The sequence below is a fragment of the Azolla caroliniana genome, unplaced genomic scaffold (genome assembly GCF_043228905.1).
Source record: "Azolla caroliniana isolate FFs.n. ecotype wild unplaced genomic scaffold, voAzoCaro1.0.p SCAF_5, whole genome shotgun sequence".
Taxonomy (NCBI): Eukaryota; Viridiplantae; Streptophyta; class Polypodiopsida; order Salviniales; family Salviniaceae; genus Azolla; species Azolla caroliniana.
In genome coordinates this window covers 7,820,700-7,847,958 of record NW_028230440.1, presented here as the reverse complement: position 1 = coordinate 7,847,958, position 27,259 = coordinate 7,820,700, and the positions used below count along the sequence as shown (strand labels likewise).

Below are 27,259 nucleotides of genomic sequence, written 5' to 3'. Positions count from 1 at the left end.
GCATAAACTCTTACCACTCATGCCGCGTTTTCGGGACACCTTGGCTTCACTCACGGCCAACAACCAGTCCACCGCACCACCTGTGCACCTGACCGAGCCAGGAACGGGTCCACCTCTCATGGATGCACAGAATCCAGCCATAAAAATTATGATTAAAGGGAAGGACCTCCAAGGGTGCATAATCGACGGCGGCTCTGGTGTGAATGTCATTAGCGAGGCTACCTGTCGTAAACTCGGCCTGAATCAATGGGAACCTTGCCCCTTTTGGCTTCGGATGGCCGACACACGATCGGTTCGCCCCATCGGATTAATCCACCACCTCGACTTTACTCTAGGAGGCCACATGTTCACAATCTCGGCCGTTCTCTTACGACTCGAAGCACAGGGGGCTTACCCTATGTTACTAGGCAGACCATGGTGTTGGGATTACGGTCCCTTCGGATGGGATGGTCGGATATCGGAGATGAATGCCGACAAGCCCGGTTTCGGTTTCGGATCCGGATGACGAAGACCCCGGTTTCGGTACCGGATGACGAAGACCCCGGTTTCGGTACCGGATGACGAATGTACCCGGAGAGCGATCCGGATGCAGGGACATATCCGTGAATATGTTCGCTATGGGCCCCTGAGGCTACAGTTGTAAATAGCCCAAAGTCATATAAGTATAAATATGACTTAGGGCAAACAGTTTTTGTGTTGCTTCTTATTTTTCTGTTTTTCCACTCAAGAGGAGTGAAGAGGGAGCAGCCGTGAGACAGAGTGAGAGATAGAGCGCGAGAGAGGAAGAGGACGACGCCTCGGTGTATTTCCGCCGCCTGTGGCGAGGACAGCGAGCTCAAGGTCGTCGCCTTGGAGCTCGTCATTGTATACTTCTCTTGTATAGTGTTGTTTGGAGTCTTGTACTCCCGTGGTTTTTCCCATCTAGGGTTTTCCACGTTAATCCCTGTGTACTCGTATGTTTCTCTCTTTGGTTTCTATTTTCTGCTGCATTGATCCGCGATTACTCGGTTGTGGCCGAGAGAAGAAGGTAAATCGAAGCATCGATTCCTATCAAACTGGTATCAGAGCGAACTGCTGCAGAAAATGGAAGGCGGCGGTAGCGGGCAGCCGGGGATGATGGTGCTGAATGCGCAGAATTACGCCGACTGGAAGATCAAGATGGAGGATCTCCTGATTGTTCGGGACCTGTACGAACCGATTGACAGGTTGGAAATATCGAAAGGGGTACTTGAGTCGGAGTGGAAGCTCCTGAACCGGAAAGCCGTAGCGACGATCCGACAATATGTCGATGTAAGCGTCCTACAACATGTGGCGAACGACACCAACGCATATGAGATGTGGAAGAAGCTGTCGGGCCTCTATGAGAGGAAGAATGCGTTGAACCGGACCTCCCTGATGAGGAAGATAGTGAATCTCAAGTACCGGGACGGCGAGAGTATGGTGGAACACGTAAGCACGTTCATGGGATTCGTGAATCAGCTTGCGGCGATCAAGTTCCCGTTGGAGGATGCAATGCAAGCCATCATCCTGATGTGTACATTGCCGGAAAGCTGGGAGAACTTGGTGGTGACTCTCAGCACCTCCTGCACAGAAGATAACTTGTCCTTGCAAACGGTAAAGACAAGTATTTTGAACGAAGAAGCGCGTCGGAGAGACAAGGAACCGGCCTCCGACCCGAAGATGTTGTTTACCGAATCGGATCGGGGAAGACAATGGAACCGGAGTCCGCAAAGACGGGAGAAGTCGGGGACCCGATCGCAGTCAAGAGGAAGGCCCACATGCTTCCACTGTGGGAAGCCCGGGCACTTCCGAAAGAATTGTCGGCATTACCGAAAGGACAATGGAACCGACAACACCGATTCGAAGAAGTCACCGGAGAGAAACGGTGCATACCGGGGAGCCACGGACCGAAATGGTTCGGATCGGCGAGGACAGGACCGGAAAGGAACGACGGCACTCGCGGCAAGTGAAGAGGAGATCATGCTCATCACCGAAGAAGGTGAACTAAACATTGTCGGCGATGAGACGACCTGGGTGGTCGATTCCGGAGCATCGTTCCACCTGACCCCGGAGAGAAGATACTTCTCATCCTACACAGCCGGCGAGCATGGCTGTGTTCGGATGGGAAATGAAGGTACGTGCCGGATTGCCGGCATCGGAGACGTGTGGTTGACAACCCCGACCGGATGCAAAATGCTGCTGAAGGATGTCCGACACGTTCCGGAGGTTCGATTGAACCTGATTTCGGCCAGGAGGCTAGACGATGAAGGCTACACAGGTAGCATCCGGAACGGCGTAATGAAGTTCAGCAAGGGGAGCCTGATAGTGGCTCGGGCCCGGAAAGTCAACACACTGTACCTGATGAATGCCCGGTTATGTCCGGAAGAGCTGAATGTGGCAGCCGACACTGCCGGTGAGCTGTGGCACAAGAGACTGTGCCACATGAGTGAGAAGGGGATGAAGAGGCTTGCAGAAGACAACCTTATCCCAGTGAAGCATGTGCACCTGGAGAAGTGCACCGATTGCCTGGCCGGTAAGCAGAACCGAACCTCCTTCCACTCAAGGCCACCGACGAGACGTAGCGCACCATTGGAGTTGGTGCACACTGATGTGTGTCAGGTAGAAACGAAGTCACATGGCGGAGCCCAGTACTTCGTAACATTCATTGATGATCATAGCCGGAAGTTGTGGACGGCACCGCTGAAGACAAAGGACCAAGTGTTGTGCGTCTTCAAAGAACTCCACGCGAGAGTGGAAAGGGAATCCGGCAAGAAGCTGAAAGCGATACGAGCGGATAACGGAGGGGAATACCGGGGGCAGTTCCAGGAGTACTGTCGCTCGAAGGGAATCCGACTCGAGTTTACTGTGCCGAAGACGCCGGAACTGAACGGGCTGGCCGAGAGGATGAATCGGACCATAATGGAGAGGGTCCGGAGTATGCTGGCGCATGCGGAATTACCCAAGGGTTTTTGGGCTGAGGCGATGTCGACGGCGACATACGTGATAAACAGATCACCCTCAGTACCTTTGGACGGAGACACGCCGCAGAGAGTGTGGACCGGTAGGGAAGTATCCTACCGGCATCTGAAGGTGTTCGGGTGTCTCGCATACGTGCATGTGGCAAAGGACCGGAGAGGAAAGCTAGATCCAAAGACCCGGCCATGCATATTCCTCGGATACGGCGACGACGAGTTCGGCTACCGAGTATGGGACCCGGTTGACAAGAAGATATTCAGGAGTCGAGACATCATCTTCATGGAGGACAAGACACTCGCCGACTGGGAGTCGAAGAAGAAGATGAAGAGCTCCAAGTCAACCGGTGAGGATAAACTCTACGAGGAGCAGTCCCGACCGGCAAGGGACCGGTTAGCACTCGAGGATCCGGCCGAAGACGGTGAAGAAACCGAACCGGCCGAAGAAGACGAAAATGATACCGGAACCGGCCCCGATCACGAAATGGATTCGGATGAAGAAGAATCGGAAGAACCGGTTACCGAAGCTCCGGAACGGAGATATCCTCTAAGAGAGAGAAGGGCCCCCCGGAGATTTCCGGAACCAGAGCACGTGCTGCTAACCGACGAGGGGGAGCCGGAGAGCTTTGAAGAAGCAAAGCATGACACCCAGAGCCGCAGGTGGTTGAGTGCCATGCAGGACGAGATGGATTCCCTGCATGAGAACCACACATATGAACTTGTGGAGTTGCCGAAAGGAAAGCGGGCACTTCGAAACAAGTGGGTGTTCAAGCTGAAACCGGGAGATGCCGGAAACCCCCCGAGATACAAAGCCAGGATCGTGGTGAAGGGGTTTCAGCAGAAGAAGGGCGTCGACTTCGACGAGATATTTGCTCCGGTAGTGAAGATGACCTCCATCCGAACGGTGCTGAGCATAGCGGCAAGCATGGACCTCGAGGTAGAACAGATGGACGTGAAGACGACATTCCTTCACGGTGACCTCGAAGAAGAGATCTACATGCAGCAACCGGAAGGATTCGAGAAGAAAGGGAAGGAGCACCTGGTATGCCGGTTGAAGAAGAGCCTTTACGGACTGAAGCAGGCTCCCCGGCAGTGGTACCGGAAGTTTGACTCCTTCATGACCGACGAAGGGTACCTCAAAACGCAGTCCGACCACTTCGTGTTTGTGAAGAAGTTCGAAGAAGGAGACTCTCTAATACTCCTCCTGTACGTGGACGACATGTTGATCGTCGGACGGGATCAGGTCAAGATACGGATGCTGAAGAAGGCTCTTCACCGAACCTTCTCAATGAAGGACCTGGGTCCGGCGAGGCAAATACTAGGGATGCACATCATCCGGGACCGGAAGAAGAAGCAGTTGTGGCTGTCACAGGAGAAGTACGTGACGAAGGTGCTTCACCGGTTCAACATGTCGGAAGCAAGACCGGTCGGATCGACCCTCCCGACAAACTGCAAGCTGTCCAGCAAGCAAAGTCCCAAGACAAAGGCTGAAAAGGAGGATATGATGAAAGTACCGTATGCCTCAGCCGTCGGGAGCTTGATGTACGCCATGGTGTGTACGAGACCGGACATCGGATATGCAGTCGGAGTGGTGAGCCGGTACATGAGCAATCCCGGCAAAGAGCATTGGAACGCGGCCAAGTGGATACTCCGATACCTGAAGGGCACGGCAAACGTGTGCCTCCGATTCGGCTCCGGAAAGCCCGAACTCGACGGCTTTACCGATTCGGATATGTCGGCTGATGCAGATACCAGCCGGTCCACATCAGGGTATGTGATGACGTATGCAGGGGGAGCTGTTTCATGGCAGTCGAGGCTGCAGAAGACGGTTGCGTTGTCAACCACGGAGGCGGAGTACATGGCGGCAGTTGAAGCCGGCAAGGAAATAATATGGATGAAGGACTTCATTAGAGAGCTCGGTATCCAACAGGAGGAGTACCGACTCTACTGCGACAGTCAGAGTGCAATCCACCTTGCGAAGAACGCGGCCTATCACTCCCGGACGAAGCACATCCAGCGAAGATATCACTGGATCCGGGAAAGGATAGAAGACAAGGAGTTCGTGCTGACAAAGATCCACACAGACGAGAACGGGTCGGATATGCTGACCAAGGTCCTCACACCCGACAAGCTGGAAGCATGCCGGAAGAGGATCGGATTGGAGAGACATCCCATGCCGAAGTGAAGGGGGAGTTTGTTGGGATTACGGTCCCTTCGGATGGGATGGTCGGATATCGAAGATGAATGCCGACAAGCCCGGTTTCGGTTTCGGATCCGGATGACGAAGACCCCGGTTTCAGTACCGGATGACGAATGTACCCGGAGAGCGATCCGGATGCAGGGACATATCCGTGAATATGTTCGCTATGGGCCCCTGAGGCTACAGTTGTAAATAGCCCAAAGTCATATAAGTATAAATATGACTTAGGGCAAACAGTTTTTGTGTTGCTTCTTATTTTTCTGTTTTTCCACTCAAGAGGAGTGAAGAGGGAGCAGCCGTGAGACAGAGTGAGAGATAGAGCGCGAGAGAGGAAGAGGACGACGCCTCGGTGTATTTCCGCCGCCTGTGGCGAGGACAGCGAGCTCAAGGTCGTCGCCTTGGAGCTCGTCATTGTATACTTCTCTTGTATAGTGTTGTTTGGAGTCTTGTACTCCCGTGGTTTTTCCCATCTAGGGTTTTCCACGTTAATCCCTGTGTACTCGTATGTTTCTCTCTTTGGTTTCTATTTTCTGCTGCATTGATCCGCGATTACTCGGTTGTGGCCGAGAGAAGAAGGTAAATCGAAGCATCGATTCCTATCACATGGTTGCGCACAGCCAATATTAAACAACATTGGCAACGCAACATCATCTCGTTTCGCCGAGGAAAGACCAAGGCCCGGATCATAACCGAAGAACGCGTAACCACGCCCCACAACACGTCGTCGTTATACGCGGAAGGGGTGCACATGCTCGATGGATTAGCCGATGACGAGGTGGATGATTTCCTAGAAGACCATCCCACTATCATACCTCTCTTTGAAATCGAAGCCATATCGGCCGTCGGCACACCTCTAGACGAGGAGGTCACGGTGAATACACCTCCCAACGCGTGAAGGCATCAACGCTCGAAACACTGAACCTCGGTTCGGACGAGACCCCTCGGACCCTACAGATTGCTAATAACTTACCAGCCGGTGAACGAGCAACCCTCATCCACTTACTCACCGATTACCAGGATGTATTCGCATGGTCTTACACGAATATGAAGGGTTTGGACCCACAATACTACCAACATCAAATCCACCTTCTCCCAGACGCTTGTCCGGTTCAGCAAAGACAATACCGAATGAACCCCAATTATGCGGCTAAGGTCAAGGAAGAAATAGACAAGCTCCTCTGAGTCGGGTTCATATGACTGGTAAAACACGCCACATGGTTAAGCCCAATCGTAGTCGTCCCCAAGAAAAACGGGAAAATCCGAGTCTGTGTGGACTACTGCAAGCGTAATGCTGCAATGGTCACGGATGGATTCCCTCTGCCGTTCACGGATAGTGTTCTCGACACGGTGGTAGGTCACAAATGTTACAGCTTTCTAGACGGGTTTAGTGGGTACAACCAAATTAGAATGCACCTAGATGATCAAGAGAAAACAACATTTGTCACGGAATGGGGTGTTTTCGTGGCAGAAGTCATGATGTTCGGTTTAAAAACAGCGTCGGCCACGTACCGGCGCATCATTACCGAAATTTTTAACGAGTATATCCCGGCGTTAATGCAAGTCTTTCTTGACGACTTCGCCGTATATGGTCAGCGACTGGAACACATGACCCAGTTACGCCTCTGTCTTGATCGATGTCACCAGGCTCAATTAAGTTTAAACCCGACAAAGTGTGCGTTCTTGTTCACAAGCGGCAACCTACTCGGACACATCGTCAATCAAGAAGGTATCGTCATGGCCGATTTCGTGACAACACTACACGCGGCGGTGCATCAACTCCCCTTTAAATGGACTTAAATCGAGGATGAGGCTTACCAAGGATTGAAATTAATGCTCTCGCATGCCCCAGTTGTACAACCCCCGAGATGGTCGGAACCTGTTCACGTCTTCATGGACACATCAGATATTGCCCTCAGGAGCGCACTTATGCAATGCACGCCCCCAAATTGGTATCGGCCAGTGTATTATACTAGCCGACATCTCTCGGCCGCGGAAAAGAACTATTCAACCACCGAATGGGAGGCCCTCGGTATGATCTACAACATCAGTAAATTTTGGCATTACCTCTTAGGCCGAAAATTCGCCTTTCACGTCGATCACTCGGCCCTCCTCTACCTGGTTAATAAACAAGCCCTGACAGGTCGACTGGCTCGATGGATGCTCCTATTACAAGAGTTTGATTTTCATATACAACATCAACCCGGAGTTCAACACGCCGTTGCCGATTACCTAAGCCGCCTCGAGTCCGAAGACCCTGTCGAGCCCACGTATGACGATCTACCCGATGCCGGCTTATTTCATCTCGCAACGCTAACCGATGACAAAGAAGATTAATGGATCACGGAGATGACCCATTTCCTTAGTACTGCTTTGCCTCCCGACCACATGGCCCTCGATGTACGGAAACAACTCATAGTACGTAGCCGCAACTTTTGTCTAGTTTCGGACATCCTCTATCACAAAGGCTCGGACGGAATATGGCGTCGGGCCATTTGACAATTCGAGAAGAAGGCCATCCTCCAAGAGGCCCACCTCGGAATCGCCGGCGGACACTACGCTGGAGAGTCCACGGCACGAAAAGTATGGTAGAGTGGGTTATGGTGGCCTACAACGAAAAAGGATGCCCACGAGTTCTGCCGACAGTGCGATTTGTCCCAATGGTTGGGACAGCCGATGGAACAAGCTCGAATGCCACACCAACCCATTCTTCCATTGGAACCATTTCAAAAATGGGGGTTAGATTTTGTGGGACCCTTCAAACCAGCCGCGGCCCGAACCGGTAATAAGTATATCATCGTCGCCACAAACTACTGCACAAAATGGGTTGAGGCAAAGGCTTTACGAGACAACACGGCAACGTCCACGGCCAAATTCGTGTACGAACATCTCTGGTGCTGTTATGGATGTCCAATTGAGCTCGTTAGTGATCAAGGTGGGCACTTTATAAACCATATAATACGCGAGCTTACGACTCACTACGTAGTGGTACATAAGAAAAGCACACCATACTATCCGCAGGCAAACGGATTGGTAGAATCGACTAACAAAATTCTCCAAACAATCCTGAAGAAGATCGTCAACGAGAACCGCACCGATTGGGATGACAAGTTCCATAGTGCACTGTGGGCTTACTGCACGACATTCAAAACGAGCATTCAATCCACCCCCTTTTGGATGGCTTTTGGTCTAGAAGTCGTTATGCCCATCGAGTTCCAAGTGCAAGTTAAAGCACGACTTCCCGAGGCCCAATCCGAACAATTGAGGCTGGAACAACTCCTCGAACTTGGCGAGGACCGAGTAGTGAACATGGCCCAACTTGAACAGCGCCAACGCCAACGAAAATCCTTTGTGGACCGACATCGGAAGGGATTGGAACAAGAACTGACCATAAGCAAACCGGTCCTCGTTTTCCAGACGCGACTCAGTACTATGCCAGGAAAGTTACGATTTCGATGGACCGGCCCCTTCTGGATTATTGACGAGTTTAACGGCACGTTCCAGCACGGCACCCTCGCCGGGGAAATAGTAAAAAGCAGGGTGAATCAATTCCGACTACGACCGTACCAGGGAAATACCCCAGCCAACCCTTTCGCTGAGTCTCACGACACGGACACGGCCACGAAGGAGGCCACGCGTCCCCCTCGGTAAGGACCCACCAGCATTCCAAAGTAGACATTAGGTAGGATGAGGCATAGTTTTAGCAATTAGTTAGTTCCACCTACACCACCTACCACCTCACCCAAATCATGTCAGGTTAGAGGCACCCATTAGTCACTTTCACATTCACTTAAGTATTTAAAGGCACATGCACAACATCCAAGGCGCAATACTAACTCCCTAGGACAGGTGGCCATAATATCCTATTATGGCATCCACGCCCAAGAATCTCCAGGCTCCTCTTCATGTACAAAACCCTAGGCGTTCGCTAAAAAACAGTTACCCCAAGCCCACTCCACACATAGACGTTTTCTTGCACACCCAACATTCATCGCTTCCACGCTCTCAAGCTTCCTCTCGCTCTCAACACGTTCATCGCTCCCACTGCTCTTGCTCACAAGCCCTCTCTTGCCCTCGTAGCCCCGCTGCCGCACCACAACCATCTCCTTCCCTCACTCTGTCTCGGCCTGGTCGAATCCTCCTTCCCCAATCTTCCACACAACAGAACCCCAAGTCCAGTATGCCTCTTGCAGCTTCACCGGAAACCCACTCCTAGTTTCAGGAACGAGGCTTGGGTGGTTATTTAAAGGTGATCGATGCCCCTGCACACCCTGATGCCCAAGCATTCGCACAACGAATCCACCTGAACACAGTCACCAACAATATGATTCGTGTTGCCTTGGACCTGAAACGAGGTGACCTTGAGGTCGAGATTCCCCCTTCCACGACCCTGAAGGAATACTTTTGTGCGTATTCCATATCTGGTAAAGCCTACTGCACCTACGGTGGATCCAACAAGGCATTCGGGGAACTCGCTCGCATCTTGATGGAGTACGCGTTCGTGCATACCAACCGTACCAGTATGCCACAGAGCAAAGCGGCGATCATCATCAGTGCTTACGAGGGAAACAAAATCGACTGGGGAATCATCACAGGCGAAGGAATTCAGGCGGCGCTCGAATCCTTCCAAACCGGTAAGCGTCTGTTGCCTGTGATCAACCACTTCCTTACAGTCCTCTACCCACCTCCTTCGGTTTCCCCTCGTCGCACCCTAATCTCTCCGCCACCACCACGGAAACAATGCGGGCAGATTTTGGAGATAACTCAGGAAGAATGGGAAGAATCCTCGTCTTCTCTACCTCCCACAGGCGTTCGGCACCCCGTTTCCGCCTCGACCCCACCCCCACCAAAAACACAAAGACAACGGGCGGTGAGAGCAACCTGTGTCGAATGGGATGAGGTCGAGGAGGCCATCCCCGAGGATGTCACCATACGCTAGAGGCCACCAAGGACATCAATGACCTCTCCTCAACCGAGCCCACGGCCCACTAGCCAACATCCCTCGGCCACCCGGTAGCAGAAGAGGAAACAGGCCGAGGAGCCAACACCACCAGCCCCGGACGCGCATGACCAACCGCCAAAAAGACATTGTATCATTCGAGAGGCAACCACAGAAACTGAAGGCGACCAGCGGCAGAAATCAAAAGAGGCTAGCCCCCCCTCCACAGACATAGTACCAACTAAGTCATGGCTCCAAGTCGGAACGATTGAGCATGGCCAAACCACGCATATATCAGAGGAGGAAGTCCTCGGGTACAACGATCTCCCCACGGAGGCATACGAGTTCAGTGCCCTACTTCGACTGGGCACAACTTACGAGTTAATGGATTTCCTCGAGCACACCTAAGTAGCTGTCGCCGCTCGTATGGCCGAGGAGCACGCCGAAACAAAGATGATCCAACGCATGCTAATGGGTGAAATCGAACCTTACGAGGATCGAGCCTTACAAAAGATAGGACGGAAGAAGCAAGTCCAAAATGCTTCGCTTCTCATGGAACTACCGGATCTGAACATGGCCTTAGTCGAGGCATATCGCAATCTACACCACACTACTCGGGCAGCCAAGGACATGGCCCGACATATCAAAACGGTGCATCAACAAGCCAAACGGGCTACCGACCTATGGCAAGCCGCCGAGGAGAAACAGGCGACACTCACGCAGCAACAACCGCCCTTAATCCTCCCTGTGCCGAGTGAAGTTGTCTCACCAGCCACTCTTCCGAACCTGAGCCCGAGTGCTGAAGGTATCGTAGCACACAAAGACGACACCGCCCACCCCACGGTAGCCACGGCCGAGGCCAGCACAATGACAGACTGGGTACAGGCAAGTGAGCCATCGTGACGAGCAGATATCAGCCCGCACCCCCAAACCAGCCACGCCTCGACACAAACGCCACCACCTCCGGAAGTCATGGAATGAGCGACACAAACAGACAGGGAGTCCTCGGCACAACTCCAGCAAGCGGCAACCTAGACAGGGCCTCCCCTTAGGGACTACTAGGAGGAGCTTCAGGCCTAGATCGCGTTGGCCGAAATGGCCGAACAGAATCACAACAATATTCTTGGCCAACAACGAGAACAAGTCGCGAGCCGCGAAGCAAACCTCAAGCGCTTGCTTGCTGAAAGGTCGGTCGCTCTTGAAGCACGAGAACGAGAGGTGATGACTCTCCAAGTCTCAATCACTGAGGCTAAGGAACGGTTCATCAAAGAAAAAGGTGTATAATTACAAATAGAATAGGAAATTCAAAATGTAGCATTACAAGGAGTCACAACCGACTTAGTATGAAGTAGGAGAAGGTTGCTTTATATATAGTCACCCTCTCTTTTCATTAACTAACTACAACAACTACTCTCTCTTGGGGAATGTGAAGACTCATAGTCATGGGGAATATGTAACTGATTAGTTATGTGTCATAGAATATGATTCTATGAGACATAGTTAATGTGTAGAGAGTAGTGGTGTGACTCTTGACCTTTGAGTAACCATGGATTCTCAAAAGGTGTGTTCACACGTTGTGCTATGTTGAGCTTGATTCTCAACACAATGGAAGAAATGGAAAATTGTAGATATGCTAGTTATTTTCATAAAGGAAATGAAGCTACCATTTGCAACAATTATCCAATACCTATAATGAATATCTTTTGTGATGAGTTGCCTATAGCGTCAAGATCACGAGATAGATACATTGAGAGAGAGAGAGAGAGGGAGAGAGAGAGAGAGGGGGGGGGAGGGAGAGTATATGATAAAAGGAAAATATATTATAGAAAAGGAGTACAAAGATAGGAGTAGCTTAGAGGCTTAAGATTAGCATTGAACCAAATTGGTTTGAATATTACAATATGCCTCTATTCATAGGTCCTTCAAGAGTATTCCTAAATTTTCTAGAATGTTCAAAAGTATAGATATTCATAATTTTTTCTAAACTATTCCAAAAAGTTCTAGACCTTGGGTGAAATAATAAATGGAAATAACTTTATGCATTGCAATGATTATTTTAATGGTAGCGCTTCGACACATTATCGTCAGCTCATACGTTCTTGAAAATCCTTTTAAGGGTAAAATATCATGACACTATCCCCCTCTTCGAACAATGAGTTTACATTGGTTGAAGAGCTAGTTTGTTAGAGTATTGTACATGAAATTTCTCAGCAAGGGCTCAACTATTTGAAACATTCTCTGTCGGTTCCCACGTGCAATCGCTTGGACTAGAACTTTATAGCCAATCCACCAAATAATATAGCTTGTTGTGAACCATCTTGGAATCAAGAATAACAGTAACTTCATACTCTAGTCCATCTTCAAATTCAACAAAGAGTGGAAGTGATATAGTATGATTGAGAATGGAACTTATCCCATATAATTCTAGGAGGGAACTATGAAATATTAGATATAAGCATAATTGTGGGGGCAGATCAAAGCGAAAGGTTATATCATTGATTTTTCCATTAATGACAAAACGGCTTAACTGTTGATAATCCAATTTGACACATGGTCTAATACTCTTTATATGACATTGTAATAACTATATTCAATCTCCAACTTGAAAAGTAGATGAAACTCGATGTCAATCTACATTAGATTAGTGTGTTACTTGAGCCTCTCGTAGATGATTGGAAAGTTTTGTCTGAATCTAGCGTAGTTGACCTAAATGACCATGAGCACTAGGATTTGTAACTTGGTAATTTGGGAGCTTCACATATAAACATCATTAAGGATGGTAACCTTTTTATGCATAGAATGGTGTAAACCTAGTAGAGGAATGTACCAAATCATTATATATAAATTCTGTAAAATGTAATATATCAACCCAATTATCTTGTTGAAAACTAATGAGGCATCAAAGCTATTACTCCAACGTTTGATTTGTATGTTCTATTTGACCATCATTTTGTGGATGATAACGTTAGGAGAGTTTGCAAGTGACTTTGAGCATTGTGAAGAGATGCTTCCAAATTTTGGATATAAGTTATGGTCCACTGTCACTGATGATGTTTTCTAGAAGACCATGGAGTCAAACTTCACGCATAGCTAAATTTGTTGTTTCCTCCCTAGTGATATCTTTACTACATGACAAGAAATATGTCATCTTTGTATATTGTTCTATTAACATGGCATTGAACCCCTTCAAATTTAGAAGAACCATAATAAAATCTAAAGAGATAAATTGTCATGGTGTGCTCGGAATTGGTAATGGCTATGATAAACCATAAGGATGATGCTAAGGCATCTTTGTTCTACAACATGTATCACATGTGCAAACATAATCTTTGATAAATTTACATAGATGAGGCCACTAAAATGATTCTGCTAACAAACGATCTCCTAATCAAATAAGATGTTTTCCAATCGAATCCAAACAATGTTATGTGCACCTCATAAATCAATTTTTGTAAAATATTTTGCCCCACTAATCCATTCTAAGAGACTAAAGATCAAGGGGAGTGCATACCTATCCCTGATCCTTGAATAACTAGAGTGGGTCTGTAAATTTGGTGTAACATATGCATTAGAATCTCATGGTCAATATATACATAAATATTGACGGATTATAAGGATGTACATGAACTCACCAAATGGGGTAGCATCTTCCTTTGATGGGGCCTGTTCCGGTTTGGGGTCCATCTTCTTCAAGGATAGGTTGTTTCTATGACCCCTTCTAACATAAACCCTAAAACCAAAACCAGTTTTTCAGCACACATGCATCACTGTTGTATTATAAACATGGTATACATTGTTCAATATGAGGAAGTGACATACCTCCCTTCATTGTGATATGCACCACCCCACTCGACATCAAACTAGTCGAAGTGTTTGGACGTGGCAACCATCTATACAAGCAATATGTATACATGCCATCTTATTATAGTTTAGAAATTCAATCTAAATCAAATTACAAAAGACAACCATTTGTCAAAATAATGAGGAATGTGTTTTGAGAGACACAACAACATGAGGATAGAGGCACAAAAAACATGCAACTACTGTCACAAACTTTGACATCATGAAAAGAGGGGATAATTAGTGAATTCTTGAGAGACCTGAAAGAGCTGATGTACAATGAGAGGCAGAGGCAAAAAATTTAACGAGTTTGTGGGCTGCAGGAAAGTCAGATTAATGATTTTGAAATGTAAATCTAGAGATAAATATATATACAAACGGAAAACAAGCAAATGCATTTATATTTAACTAATGAACCTGGAGAAGTAATTAGATGAGTGAGCATTGTACTATTTGTAACTTATTTAGGCCATTTTTTGGAGGTTGTTGCAGTACCCACTTTAGGGTTTTTACATTACATTTATGTGTACTTGTTTGGTTTTGAATCCTTTGCTGAAATTCTAAATATTTTGTATTTTGCTATGCTCCAAACAACATCCTTCTCTTATTTATTTCCTGAAAAGCTTGTAATCTCTACTAATTGGCTCTAGTATAAATTCTATTAATTTACAGGTATGTTTTTTATGGCAAACCACCTGACTTAAAGAAGGCCGAGCCAGCTAAACAGTAAGCTATAACTTTAATCTGAAATAAGCTTTTACAGTTTGTTTTTCAAGAAAGGTCTGATCAGTGAAAATGGTGAAATAGGTTGGGATGAGGATTCCGAAAAGCTGAATGACAAGGAGAAACCAAGAAATGTTGGAATGTATGTTAAGAAATTTAAAGGGCAAGACATCAAACCAAAACCGAGGGTCAAGAAGGAGCCGAGACAGAAAAAGAGAGATAAAAGCAAAACAAAGAAGAATCATTTGAAAAATCTAGTCATTGTTCAAAGTAAACATAATTTCTAATTATTCATTTTCAAAATCATTGTTCAACAAGCGGAAGTCAAACCGGAATAACAATCTCGGCGATCTCTATAAGTTATGAGGATTTGGGATCCAAATTGATCCTGGAATTTCAAGACAGATAGTCATGGATTTTGGCCTTTATGGCGATCCATCCAGAGATTCAAGTGCTGCCATTTTATTGCATGGGTTAGATTCTGGGTCTTTGTGGACAACAATATGGATATATTGCGATCAACTGCTCCATGGACTGCCTACCTGTGACACATTTTGGAGTTTAGGCTTTCACTCAAGGAACTTTACATTCTTCTCATGTCGCAAAAAGGTATAGGATACCATTAAAATGCTCTCTTCTTTGAGTCATTCTAGTCTTAAGACAAACATATATGTAGTGTCCTGAAGATTATTTCATCTTCAGAGTGCGGGAAAGCTGAAGATTCCTAAAAACTTTTTAGGAGAAGAAAGCAGAAAACTGAAGAATCATTTGAAGGAAAGATACCTGAATGATTTGCAGGTGCAGGTAGTTTTTTGAAAAATGTATGAGAAAGACAGGCAGCAGATTTTATACCCTAAACCCAATCATTATAGTGGGGTGTCTTGTGCTGAGCAAGGTGTCTAGGGGGTTGGAAGGGTGTGAATAGGTGTCTTCCGCGGAAAGGTGTGAGTAGGGCATCTTGTTAATGTGATTAGGTCGTGATTTAGGGCGTGAGTAGGGCATCTGGATATTGAATGGTAGGGTTTGAGTAGGGCACATTTTTTAATCTAGATCAGACAATGCATATTATTGCACACGCCCTTAGCTAAGTATCTGGCTCTTTTTATGATTTGGGTGCAAATAGACACATCGTCGATATTGTAGGCATCCCAAATGTAGATTGTGATAAGATCACACAAATGTTGATTGCCCAATCCCCTGCCTTGATTTTGCTCCTAATCACAGATTCAATGCACAGTTATATGGGCACTAACAATACATTATCCCGGTTTAGAAAAGGAGCGAGAACCATGCAATTTCAAGTTAGCAACCACAATTAGAAGCATGAATGTACGTTGATGTGCAAAGTTAATATATATTAGCATGAAAACACGCTAGAAATACCCAAAATCTAGTATGTGCGAGTCCATATAAATCATGAAAGCAATTGCAACATTGTAATGGCCCTAAAAAAAGGGGGGGTTGGGGGGGAGCGAACTGAACTAATGATGTGACAATGATGGTGAGCAAAAGGAAGTTTGGGGATCTCGTGAGGGGCCCATGGTCTACATATATGCTGGAAGGAAGGCAAGCAAAATGAGGTGACAAACGATTCGACACTTTGCCCGCCCGATATGAAGGTGAAGAAAGTATACATGGAAATGTTATGGAAGAGATGGTTAGGAGAGAGTATCTCAAAGGAAGGTTAGAGGGAGTGGTACAATAAATGGAAGAAAAGATTGGAGGAGGAGGTGACAATAAACAAGATTTGGCAGGAGGCATGAACGATTATTTGTTAGCAAGGAGGGCGAGCCAAACACGATAGAGGTCGAACGAAGAAAGGTGTAGGGGGAGACAATGATGGTGAGCAAAAGGAAGTCTAGGGATCTTGTGAGGGGCCCATGGTCTATGTATACATATGCTGGAAGGAAGGCGAGCGAACTGAACTAATGAAACTAATGATGGCGCAAGGAGCAAGAGGCCATCTCTTTTCTATGAAGCTGCAAATGGAACAAAAAAGCTTCATCCATCCATAAAAGTGATCTACCCACCCCCCCCCCCCTAAAATATATGTAATTCATATGTAAGTTGTAACATAACATACAATACATATTACATATACACAATTTTCTTCCATGCAAAAAGCCCTTTCCTTTGAAGTAGTTATTAGTAGACAGAAGGAGTAAAAAAATATTTAAGAAGGAAAGTAGCTCCCCCCCACCCCTTCATTCATTAAGAATATGAGAAGCTGAAAGGGAAGAGAAGGTATATATATATATATATAGTTTTGCAGGAAATCTCTGTCTTCTCTAATCTAAGTTGTTAGATTTATGATGGAGTCCCTCTGTTCCCCTACCTCTGCTTCATCCATGGCAACTCCAGGTTCAATATACATTCTCTTCCTTCCTAGCTCTGTTTCTGTGTTTGGTGCTCTGTTTTCACTCTGTTTCTTTCTCTTCTGCTCTGTTTCTTTGAGCAGGGAATTTGAGTCATGTGTTCAAGCCCTTGTGCCCGCCTTCGCAAATTTGTTCTAGATCTGCAATTATGATGGGTCAGCCTCTGAGAAGAATAGAGAGAATTTATCTTCAGTCTTCTATACTCAGAGATCGCAAGCCGGTGTCTGCATCTGTCGCTGATACTGCACAAAGTAAGCTTTCCTGTTTTTTCAGTCATTCTTTATGTCATTTCCATAATGCATGTCAGTGTTGTTGTGTGTGAATGGGTGTACCTGTGTGTTTTACACACGTATCATCATGCATATGTATGTAATTCTACATCACTATGCATGTATGGATGTACTTCTCCTTCATGCCTATATGGGTGTTTTTTTTTCTTTCATAGCCATGCATGTATGGATGTATCTTATCATCATGCGTCCCTCCATCAGCATCATGCATTAACCCAAAACCCATGTATAGCATGTCAATTAGCATCCTGATATTACATGGCGTACCTTCTTCCTCATCATGCATAGTCTTTTCTTGACACTGTGTAACCCATTCATATATTATCTTGAATACATTTTGCAGAGGTTATTGAAGTAGAAGATGAACCGGAGGTTAAGAACCAACGTGATTCACTTTCTCCCACTTCCTTTGAGGTGGGTTCTATATGTCCTCCAACATGATTTGTTTGCTTGTTTTGGCTGATCTAATTGAGTATAGATATAAATTATTACAATTTTTTCACAGGTGCAATCCTTATTAATGGAGATCTGCGATGAAACGAGTATTGCAGAGCTCCAGCTCAAGGTTTAGATTTTTTTAAACTATCACATGCAAGAATGCTTTATTGATTGACATTAGAGAATTGTAAGATATGAGAAAACAAAAATATTCAAGATATGGGTTCTTGAAAGAACTAAAGGAGCTGTTTGTTCGTTTATTCCAACTCTAGGTGGACTTTTTAAGGCTAGCAACGGAGAGGAATGTGATAAAAACTTTTAAAACATGGGCTTTTTGGAATTACTAAGAGAGAAGGACGTGATAAAACAGTTAAAATGTGGGCTTTTTGGAATTAGTAAGAGAGCCTTTTTTATTTTTCAACTTTAGGTGGATTCTTTTAAGCTAAGAGTGAAGAGGGATGTGACAAAATTGAAAGGTTCAACTCCTCCAGTTGTAGCTGTTGCTCCACCCATTCCGAGCAAACCTATGGAGGAATCAGGAATCATTTCCACCACTACTCCTGTGACGACACCGAAAACTTCTGCTCCGTCTGTTGCATTAGCTCTCTCTAATCCTAACTCGAAAGGGGAATCAAAGATCGGGCTTTTGGAGGCAGCAGCCAATGAAGGACTCCATTTCGTCACCTCTCCCAAGGTTTGTTTTGCATGATATGAATGTAGTTAATTACTTTCCCTTTTCAGATGCAATATTTGTTTTATGTGCACTTGCACACATAATGTTCACCTGGTGTCAAGCCTAACAATATCAAGAGCTTGGCCCATTTGCATGTGGATGCTGACATTAATCATAACCTTGATTAGACGTGAATCTTAAAGATAGAGAGATAAGCCTATTTTCATGTGGACGTTTTTGTCCAATTAAATCTTTTCTGTTTTTGGCACCGTTATTGTTTTGTGTGCATGTGACACATAATCTCCAATAGGTGTCTGTCTTAATGACATACGATTTTGGCCCATTCAGATGTGGATGTGCACACATATAATAACCTTCATCAGATGTCAATCTTAAAGATAGAGAAATTAGACTTTTGCATGTGGTTGTGTTCTTCAAGTTATTTTTCTTTTTGGGCACCATAATAGATCTGTGCACAGACACATAACCTTAATTGGGTGTCAATTTTAGTGGTAACAGGTCAGTCCATTTGCAGGTGGATGTCGACATGTAGGAACTAATAACTGTCATGGACGTCGCTCTTAAATACAGATAAATAAGCCCATTTGCATGTGGATAAACCCATTTGCAATGTGGTAACTTTCTGTAGGAGTCAAAATGTATCGTAGATGTCAATCTTAAAGATAAAGAAATAAAACTGTCTGCATTTGGTTCTGTTCATCCTGTTATTTTCTCTATTGGGCACTATAATTGCTCTGTGCACGAACATATAACCTTTGTTGGATGCCAAACTTTATGATAAGGGATCGTCCCACTTGCAGATAGACGTGCACACATAATAGCTAATAACTGTCATTTGATGTCACTCATAAATATAGAGATAAACCTATTTTCATGTGGATGTGTTTGTCTTTGCATAATCGACATAACCCATAAGTGTGCATAAAGTCATTTGCAATAACTTTTTCTACGAGTTAATATGTATTGAGGACTCGAGATAGGTTGATGTGTACTTAGTGTGTACATTATGTTACCCTGCAGATTGTGTATGTTAATGTTTCTGTGCACGTAGCAGTAATCCAGAGCAAAATGTTTTTCCAAGTCCCAGTATTTGATATACAAACTAACAAATTTTTATCTTCAAAAGGTGGGCTTCTTTAGGAGGTCTCGAGTTGTAAAGAAAAAGAGTGGTCGGCCATTGTGTGAGGAGGTATATATATATATATCTATTTTGTTCTCGTTCTACAATATTACTCGCTGATTGCTTGCAGCTGAAACCTTTTTGGCGATTTTATTTTGTCATGCTGGTGCCCCTTATGCATCGATTTTCTCACTTTCAATGTTTGACAGGGCCAAATCGTTAAAGAAGGACAAGTAGTATGTTATGTGGATCAGCTTGGCACACAACAACCTATTGAGGTATGAGTATTCAATGGTCATATATATTCAGTATGAAAAGAAATGTATTCATCTGTCGTGCTTCACAACATTCATATAGCAATATATGGAATGTATGCCGTTTCTGCATCCTTTTCCGAGTTTATCATATCTGTTTCGTGTTATTGGTTGAACAGGAAAGAATTTATCTATCTTTATTGAATGCTTAGTTCATAGTCGCAGATGTAGAAACATATTGTGTAGGATGTTAACAAGGGGATTAATAAAATAGGTGTCGAGTTTTATTGGCATGTAGTTTAACAATGTCATATTGTGGCATGACCTCATTAGCAAGTGCCAGAGCATCAAATGTAATGTAAATTGTGTATTCTTGTTATCATCAGTTTGCGGTCAATTTGCCTAAAAATTTGCATAATGTAAATTGTGTATTTGAAAAATTTGCATAAAATGTAAGGTAAATTGTGTATTTTTGTTTTGCAGGCGCCGAATTCTGGAGAGGTGATGAAGATCTTATGCAAAGATGGAGGTGAGAGATGTGGTGATTGGTCTTCTTTTATTCATATTATTTATGCATTGTTAAAATATTTTGATCTTTTTCATCTGTTTGTTTTTTGTGTTTGGGAACAGAACCTGTGGGCTATGGTGAACCACTCATTGCAATTCGGCCTTCCTTTGCGGGCATCAAGTAAAATATTGATACAATTTGTTAGGAGGCTATATATATATATATATATATATATAAATATATAGCCTTTGTTTTGATGATGTCAAGAAATTGATTGTCTTAATTGATCATCAACTTGGAGGGATGCATTTACTTGTTGATCAAATCTTTTGATAGATAACGTAGCAATCAAAAGTGAATATAAATTGATTTATATATATGAACATGGAGGAAATCATTTATTCATTAGTATAATATGAGAAACTTGCAAATTTAAAAACAGAACTTGATATTTGTTCTGGAAATGGACGATATTGCGGAAAAGCAAAACTGAATTCATCTTTTTCGTGCGATTTTTTTTGTCGGGGGGCTGAGATGTGGGGTTTTAAAGTGGAAGCTTGAATACTTTGATTTTCTTTTCTGAAGTTGCTGATATGGCCATTGATAGTTTGTATCTGAAATACAGAATACTTAGAATTCTACGTATACATGATTATCACCTTTGTTTATTGCGAGTGATAGATAATTGGTGCTTTTGGAGTGTGCCACGGGAATGGGAAAAGCCCGAAATTTGTCTAAAATAAATGTACTAAATCAAAAACAAGAATTTATTTCATTTTGAGCTACTTCCATATCTGGCTAGGAGTAATCAGTGTCATCCCCCAACCGTCTAATCTGAATTCCATATTCCATAGTATAGCTTCCTATGTAGGTGTACATGTCAGTGGACTTTGTTGTAGGTTTTAGAGTTAGGGTTAGGGTTAAGGATGATGATGGTTAACGATGACGAAGATAGACATGGTGAAATAGCAAAGATGATGAAGAGTATGATGGTGAGAGAGATCATATAGAGAACAAGACAAGCATTAAGAAGCATTGCGGGGTGGGGGGTGGTGCCTAGAATGGCTCCACCCCCCTCCCAAGGGGGTTCAACGTTAAGGGGAGGGAAGAGAGAGAGAGAGAGATGAAAAGAGAGATAGATAGAGAGAAATGATTCCTTCATATTTCATTCATTCCCCATAAGGGGTTAAATAGTACAAGAGGGGATAGATACATAGGGGTGTAAGCCCCCTTGAGCATTCATACTAGACACTCACTCACACCTCCTCGTATCCATCCACATGCACACACGTGTGCATGTGTTCACATACGTATAGACTCACAATTACATTTATGTCCCCTACACATACACAACAACATCATGATAACATTCGACCCTCGCTCATCACACTGACTCTCCGTACATCTCGTACGGGGTAACAGACTTTTTTTGGGTGGCACTGCCTTCCCAATTTGTGTTGCATCAAATTGGATATAAAGGCCTTGGGATATGTATTAGCTATGGGAGGATGGAACATTCTTATTTTGATATTGCCTTGCTCATCACCTTAGCTTGTTGTAAGGTGCTACCCGAATGTGAATTGTCGAATTGGATAAAGCTTTGTGATATGTATTAGATATGGCTGGATGTAAAATTCTTTGATGTAACGTCCTTTTTCTGATATGAATATTTTACACCTTCAATTTCAAAATGCCAATTTACGTAATGGAAACACATAAAGGTAATATGGAATGATTTTGGGATTCACATCATAGTATGGAATGAAATGCCAATGGGGCTAGCATGGTAGCATATCTTTAATGTATCTTGTTGTGTACAAGATGGGTTGACCCACATTGTTGTATGGATTTATTGTTTGCTATCTGTTTGGGGCTACCTTTTCTTGTTGATAGCCAATTTTTTGATGTTGATCTTTTCTTTTGTGGCATTTGCTGTTGATGATATGTTATTTCACACTTTCTTGCTCATGCAATTTGTAATCATTCTTTATACTCTATTTTATTTGAGAAGTAGGAAGTCAAGAGGTGGTTAGATTGGAAAATAGAACAAGGAGAGATGGGATGCCATAAACATGTGCACATCACATACACACTACATATGATTGCAATTGGAAACTATAAAATAATCATGTGGAGATTGAAATATTGAAAAAGTATTCTTGATCTTCCCGTGGTCAATAAATATGTATGTAATATATCCACTTTACACCAATTTTATTGAGTTTCAAATCCATCCAAGTTGATAAAAAAACTAGAGAGTGAAAACTTTGAGAAAATTCTTTGACTCTAGGTATATACTATAGACATTGAGACACAATTTGCAAGAACAAAGCGTACACCCACTCAACATTCACAAACTTCCCTTTATATTTTTATTGTTTTTCAAATATTATTCTAGGTATAGACTTCGAGACAGGATCAGAGTTGGTTGGTTATGTCAGTTTTGTAATGATACGACCATGTAAAATTGAAAGTGTGAATGAGCTATAAACTTGACTTATCTCCTTGGGACTTAACTTCATGTTAGATTTCAAAAAAGAAAGCAAAAGCATTTTTAATTGGTTGGTATTGTGTTGTCATGTCCATCTCTATTGATGTCGCAACTCACTTAGAGTGAGATTATAACTTCATGCAAAGGATTTGTAGTATACATTTTGGAATGTGTGGAAACACAAACCTTCATGACGTGGGCCAACAATCGTATTATGAGATTTGTGTTCAGTGGAGAGTATGAATTCTATTGAAACAAGGCGTTGTGGGTTTTGAAAGAGTAGTTTAGCAAAACGACTTAAAACTAGGAATGTTATCCAAGTAGCAAGCTTTCATCTTATGTCTTAATGGATATAAAAAATGATAGTTTACTAAGTATCAATAAACACACATCAATGTGACTTTCTCTCATTGGTTTCTAAATGTTAAATCATCAACACGTTTGCGAGAAAAAGGTAAAATTCATACTGAATCACCACGAGGGGTGGATCCACATGCCAAGGACCATTTTATTAGGTCAAGGAAAATACGATTCATTTCCATGGTGATGTAAACGAGGTCGAACATGCAACCCAATGACTTTTACATGGACAAAATGAACCAACCTACCACAAGTAAGGCTTATTCTTATAAGTTATGATTGTATATTATAAATCAAGCTACATATGTAATAAAATCCAAACCCATCAACACCTTTTTGATCAAACACTGACATGTCTATTCAGATCGTGTTCTAGTACATATGTAATGTCTGCTTTCCTAATAATATCGATCACATTCATGGAGTTGGTGATGTCTTCAGGGTGGGGTGGGGGTGGGGAGTCTCGACAAAAACAATCAGCATGCTTGCCCGAAGGAAAGCACAAGGCTCAACACACGGAAGATTCTTTACAAGTTACAACCACATAAATATGTGTGTGTGTGTGTATACATTACAATATGCAGATGCACAAGGCCTAATACATCAGGGAAGTTGTTAATATACATATAGGAATACATACTTACTTATACATACATAAGCGTATAAAAATACATATACAAACAAACTTAGCAAGTGTATGCAGATACATGTATGTATAGGTATATACAAATACATACATGTCCTCCATATATGTATCATGTATGTATGTATGTACATATATGTATAGGTATATGGAGATATGTATGTATGTACATACATGTCCTCCATATATGTATAATGTACATATGAATGTATTGTATAGGTATATCATATATGTACATATGTATGTATTCTATAGGTATATGCAGTGTAGATCTGATAGGTATATGCAGAGTAGATGGATCCCTTTTCTCTCTCTTTTCTTTGTCTCAATGAAGGGATGAATGATTGACTGAACAATGTGGAAGGGGCCTACCATGCCCTCATCCTCAACTTTATTCTTCCTTTCCTTTCTCTACTCTCTGTTGCTGGGCATATACATACATGTATATGATCGATTGATGGCCATTTGGGTTTCCAAAAGGGTTTTGAAATTCCTCCCCTTCTCTCACTCATCATGGCCTAAAGAGATCCTCACTACCATTCTTCTTCTTCTCTCCCGGAAAACAAGGAGAAAGAAGAAGAAGAAGAAGAAGAAGAATAGATGAGACAGATCCTCTATCAAAACGAATGAGATCCAGGTTTTCTTTTACTTTCCTTCTTTTTCATTCTAAAATTAGGGTTTCTCTAGGGTTTTCTTCTTTCTCTTCTTCTCTTTTCTGTATTGTTAATTATTGACATGTTTGCAGATGGGGTTTTTGGTGTTCCTTCAAAACTCAAAATTAAGGGTTCTTTTTCCTTGGTTGCACAACATGATCGTTGGCACCACATAGATTTGTTACTTTCTCAAAGAAGCTAAATTTAGCTTGAGATAGTAGTGACTTTTCTTTTTGATCCCAAAAGAAATGTCACTCGATGAACCATGGAATGCCAATGATGAAATTTCATCATCATCAATGCCTTCATCTTCATTCATGCCATCATCATCATCATCATCATCATCATCATCAATGCCTTCATCTGCATCAGTGCCATCATCATCATCATCATCCACCATGCCTCCATCATCATCGTCCATGCCCTCATCATCATCGAAGAAGACGAAGAGTGAAATAAAACAGCTGGCCTTCAAAACTGTGGATCTAGATATAATCCTTGAGAAGGAAGATGACTTGGAGAAAGGCTTGAAAGCATGTGATGATGTGAGTGTTAAGGAACTAGATCAAACACTGCAACAGAGTACTAAGGCTACAGAAGAAGGGTCGGTAAACATGAGCGGAAAAAAGGTAGTAGAGATGATGGATTCAGAAGTGGTGGTTCACACTAAGGTATCGGAGGTGATAAATCATAGTCGTGATCTCGAAAGAAATTTAGAAGAGGAAGGAAAAGAAGAGGAAGGTCAGTGTAGAGTATGCCATTTACTCTTTGATGTTGAACTTGGTACTTCCGAAACCATTCAGCTTGGATGCCATTGCAAGCATGACCTTGGAATTGCTCATCAGAATTGTGCTGAAGCTTGGTTCAAAATCAAGGGTAATCGGTAAGAGAATAAGCTTTTCTTGCTAGTTCTCATTCTTTTTCGATTTCTTTCACTCAATTGTTCATTTTTTGTTTTCGTTAAGTGTGTTGAGATTTTGGAGAAGTAACAGTTAACTACTGCAAAAAAAGACTTTGAAACTCAAGTTTTGAATATTTTTTTTGTCCAAGAGACATGTTCAAAAGAAACAAGATTAATGTTATTTGTTAACATTGATTCTAGAGATTAGTTTCTCGATGTAGGTAAATTACAGCAACATTTCTCTGGATGGATCATGATGCTAAAATAGTGCCTTTTTTTCACTTGACCCTAGATAGTATCAACATCAAACTCCACAATTACCCTTTACATCCTTATCAGATCGATGTTTTCAATATGTATTGGAATACATGTCCAAGTTTGTGCTCATAGGTTTATAATTTTCTGAGATCAATTGAAAACAACTTGTGTTATCATCTGGTCGCGCTGTTATTGTTGAGGGTGATTTTGTGTTTTAACCAAACGAGCGTCTCTAGATATGTTTATTTTGTTTTTTTTATGGTGTATAGAAATGTGCAAGACATTCATGTTATGTTCAATTTGTGTGTAACATATTGAAAGACTTCAAATAATGAGCACCTTTATATAAACTTCACGGTCAATGTTTGGAATCTCAGAGAGTTGTAAGTTTAGGTTAAATGTTTTAGAGTCTCTTAAAGAGAATACATTTTGTGATGATAGGATATGTGAAATATGTGGAGCAACGGCAGAAAATATTGTTGGGAATGAGAATTCCAACTTTATGGAGCAATGGAATGATGCTGATGCCGATGCCGAGAATAGAACCGAGCCTCATGCAAGGTGCTGGCAAAGTCTATCACTATGCAATTTCTTCTTGGCCTGCATGGTAGTCACATTTATCCTTCTTTGGTTGTTTCGGGTTACGATTTCCTAGAATGACATGCAAATCTCACTTCGTAAGCATCAAATAATCATTTCATGTAACCAACTATGAAGTAAAGAAGAAGGGTATTGCTCAATGCAAAATGTGGATGATGATCTCGAATCATCTGTAGGAAACTAAAATGTCTATGGTAGTACCTTTGTAATATCCTTGGCTATGGTGTTCATTTGTATATGTATGTATGTTTGGGAATGTTAATTCATTCACTTAATTGTTTCCATGTTGGAGTGTGTTTTGCTACCATAAGATCGGAATATATATTTTTGGATTATTGTGTGTTCTTATGAACAAAGAGGGCTTAACAGGAAAGCTTTGGGCAATGTCCTCTTGTTTATGGTATATGAAGGTACATAATTGGACGAAGGTTTTAGAGAGTAGACTAAAGCTCAAACATGTGCATTCAATTAGTTTTAGCATATGAATGAATCTTGAAGCTATTGGAAGAAAGCTTATGTGTAATTGAATCTCAAAATTATTGGTACAATCTAGTATTTAGCAATGGGCACGGTTCGGTTTCAAGGCAAAGAAACCAAACCAAACCGTTTATGAACTCTCAATATTTAAACCAAACCATTTAAGAAAAAGCTAAAACCAAACCGTTTAGGGAAAAGTTGAAACCAAACTGAACCATTTAATACAAAATTTAAACCTAATCACTTAAGTCAAACTAGTTAAACATCTAAAGAAACAAAAATACATTAAATTAAATAAGCATTTAAGTTAAATTTATTAAATCAATAAAAAACCATTAATTAAACCATTACATCAATAAACTATTAAGGTAAAACAAAAGTTAACCAAAAACTTATAAACCTTTAAACCAAACCTGTAAACTCGAGTTTTAGAATTGAACCAAATCAAACCCGAACCGTTTAAAGAGAATCCAAACCATTAAATTTTTTGGAACCAATAAACCATTAAACCATTAAACCATGGCTT

The 27,259-nt window shown here is 42.9% G+C and overlaps 2 protein-coding genes across 2 annotated transcripts; both read left to right on the top strand.

Annotated features, from left to right (window-relative positions):
* Positions 1-16,923: 16,923 nt before the first annotated feature.
* LOC147864022 (uncharacterized) lies at positions 16,924-20,727 on the top strand. Its single transcript, XM_087320606.1, has 9 exons — positions 16,924-17,032; positions 17,130-17,297; positions 17,680-17,750; positions 17,842-17,901; positions 18,202-18,468; positions 19,595-19,657; positions 19,798-19,866; positions 20,326-20,371; positions 20,473-20,727. Exons 1-9 carry the CDS (start codon positions 16,981-16,983, stop codon positions 20,532-20,534), a joined length of 858 nt encoding a protein of 285 aa, XP_087176732.1. The 5' UTR covers positions 16,924-16,980; the 3' UTR covers positions 20,535-20,727.
* A 3,567-nt stretch (positions 20,728-24,294) lies between these two features.
* Positions 24,295-26,591, top strand: LOC147864021 (uncharacterized). The gene is made up of 3 exons (XM_087320339.1): positions 24,295-24,481; positions 24,590-25,380; positions 26,098-26,591. The coding sequence occupies exons 2-3, from the start codon at positions 24,746-24,748 to the stop codon at positions 26,309-26,311; spliced, it is 849 nt and encodes a 282-aa protein (XP_087176465.1). The 5' UTR covers positions 24,295-24,481; positions 24,590-24,745; the 3' UTR covers positions 26,312-26,591.
* The last annotated feature ends 668 nt before the right edge of the window (positions 26,592-27,259 follow it).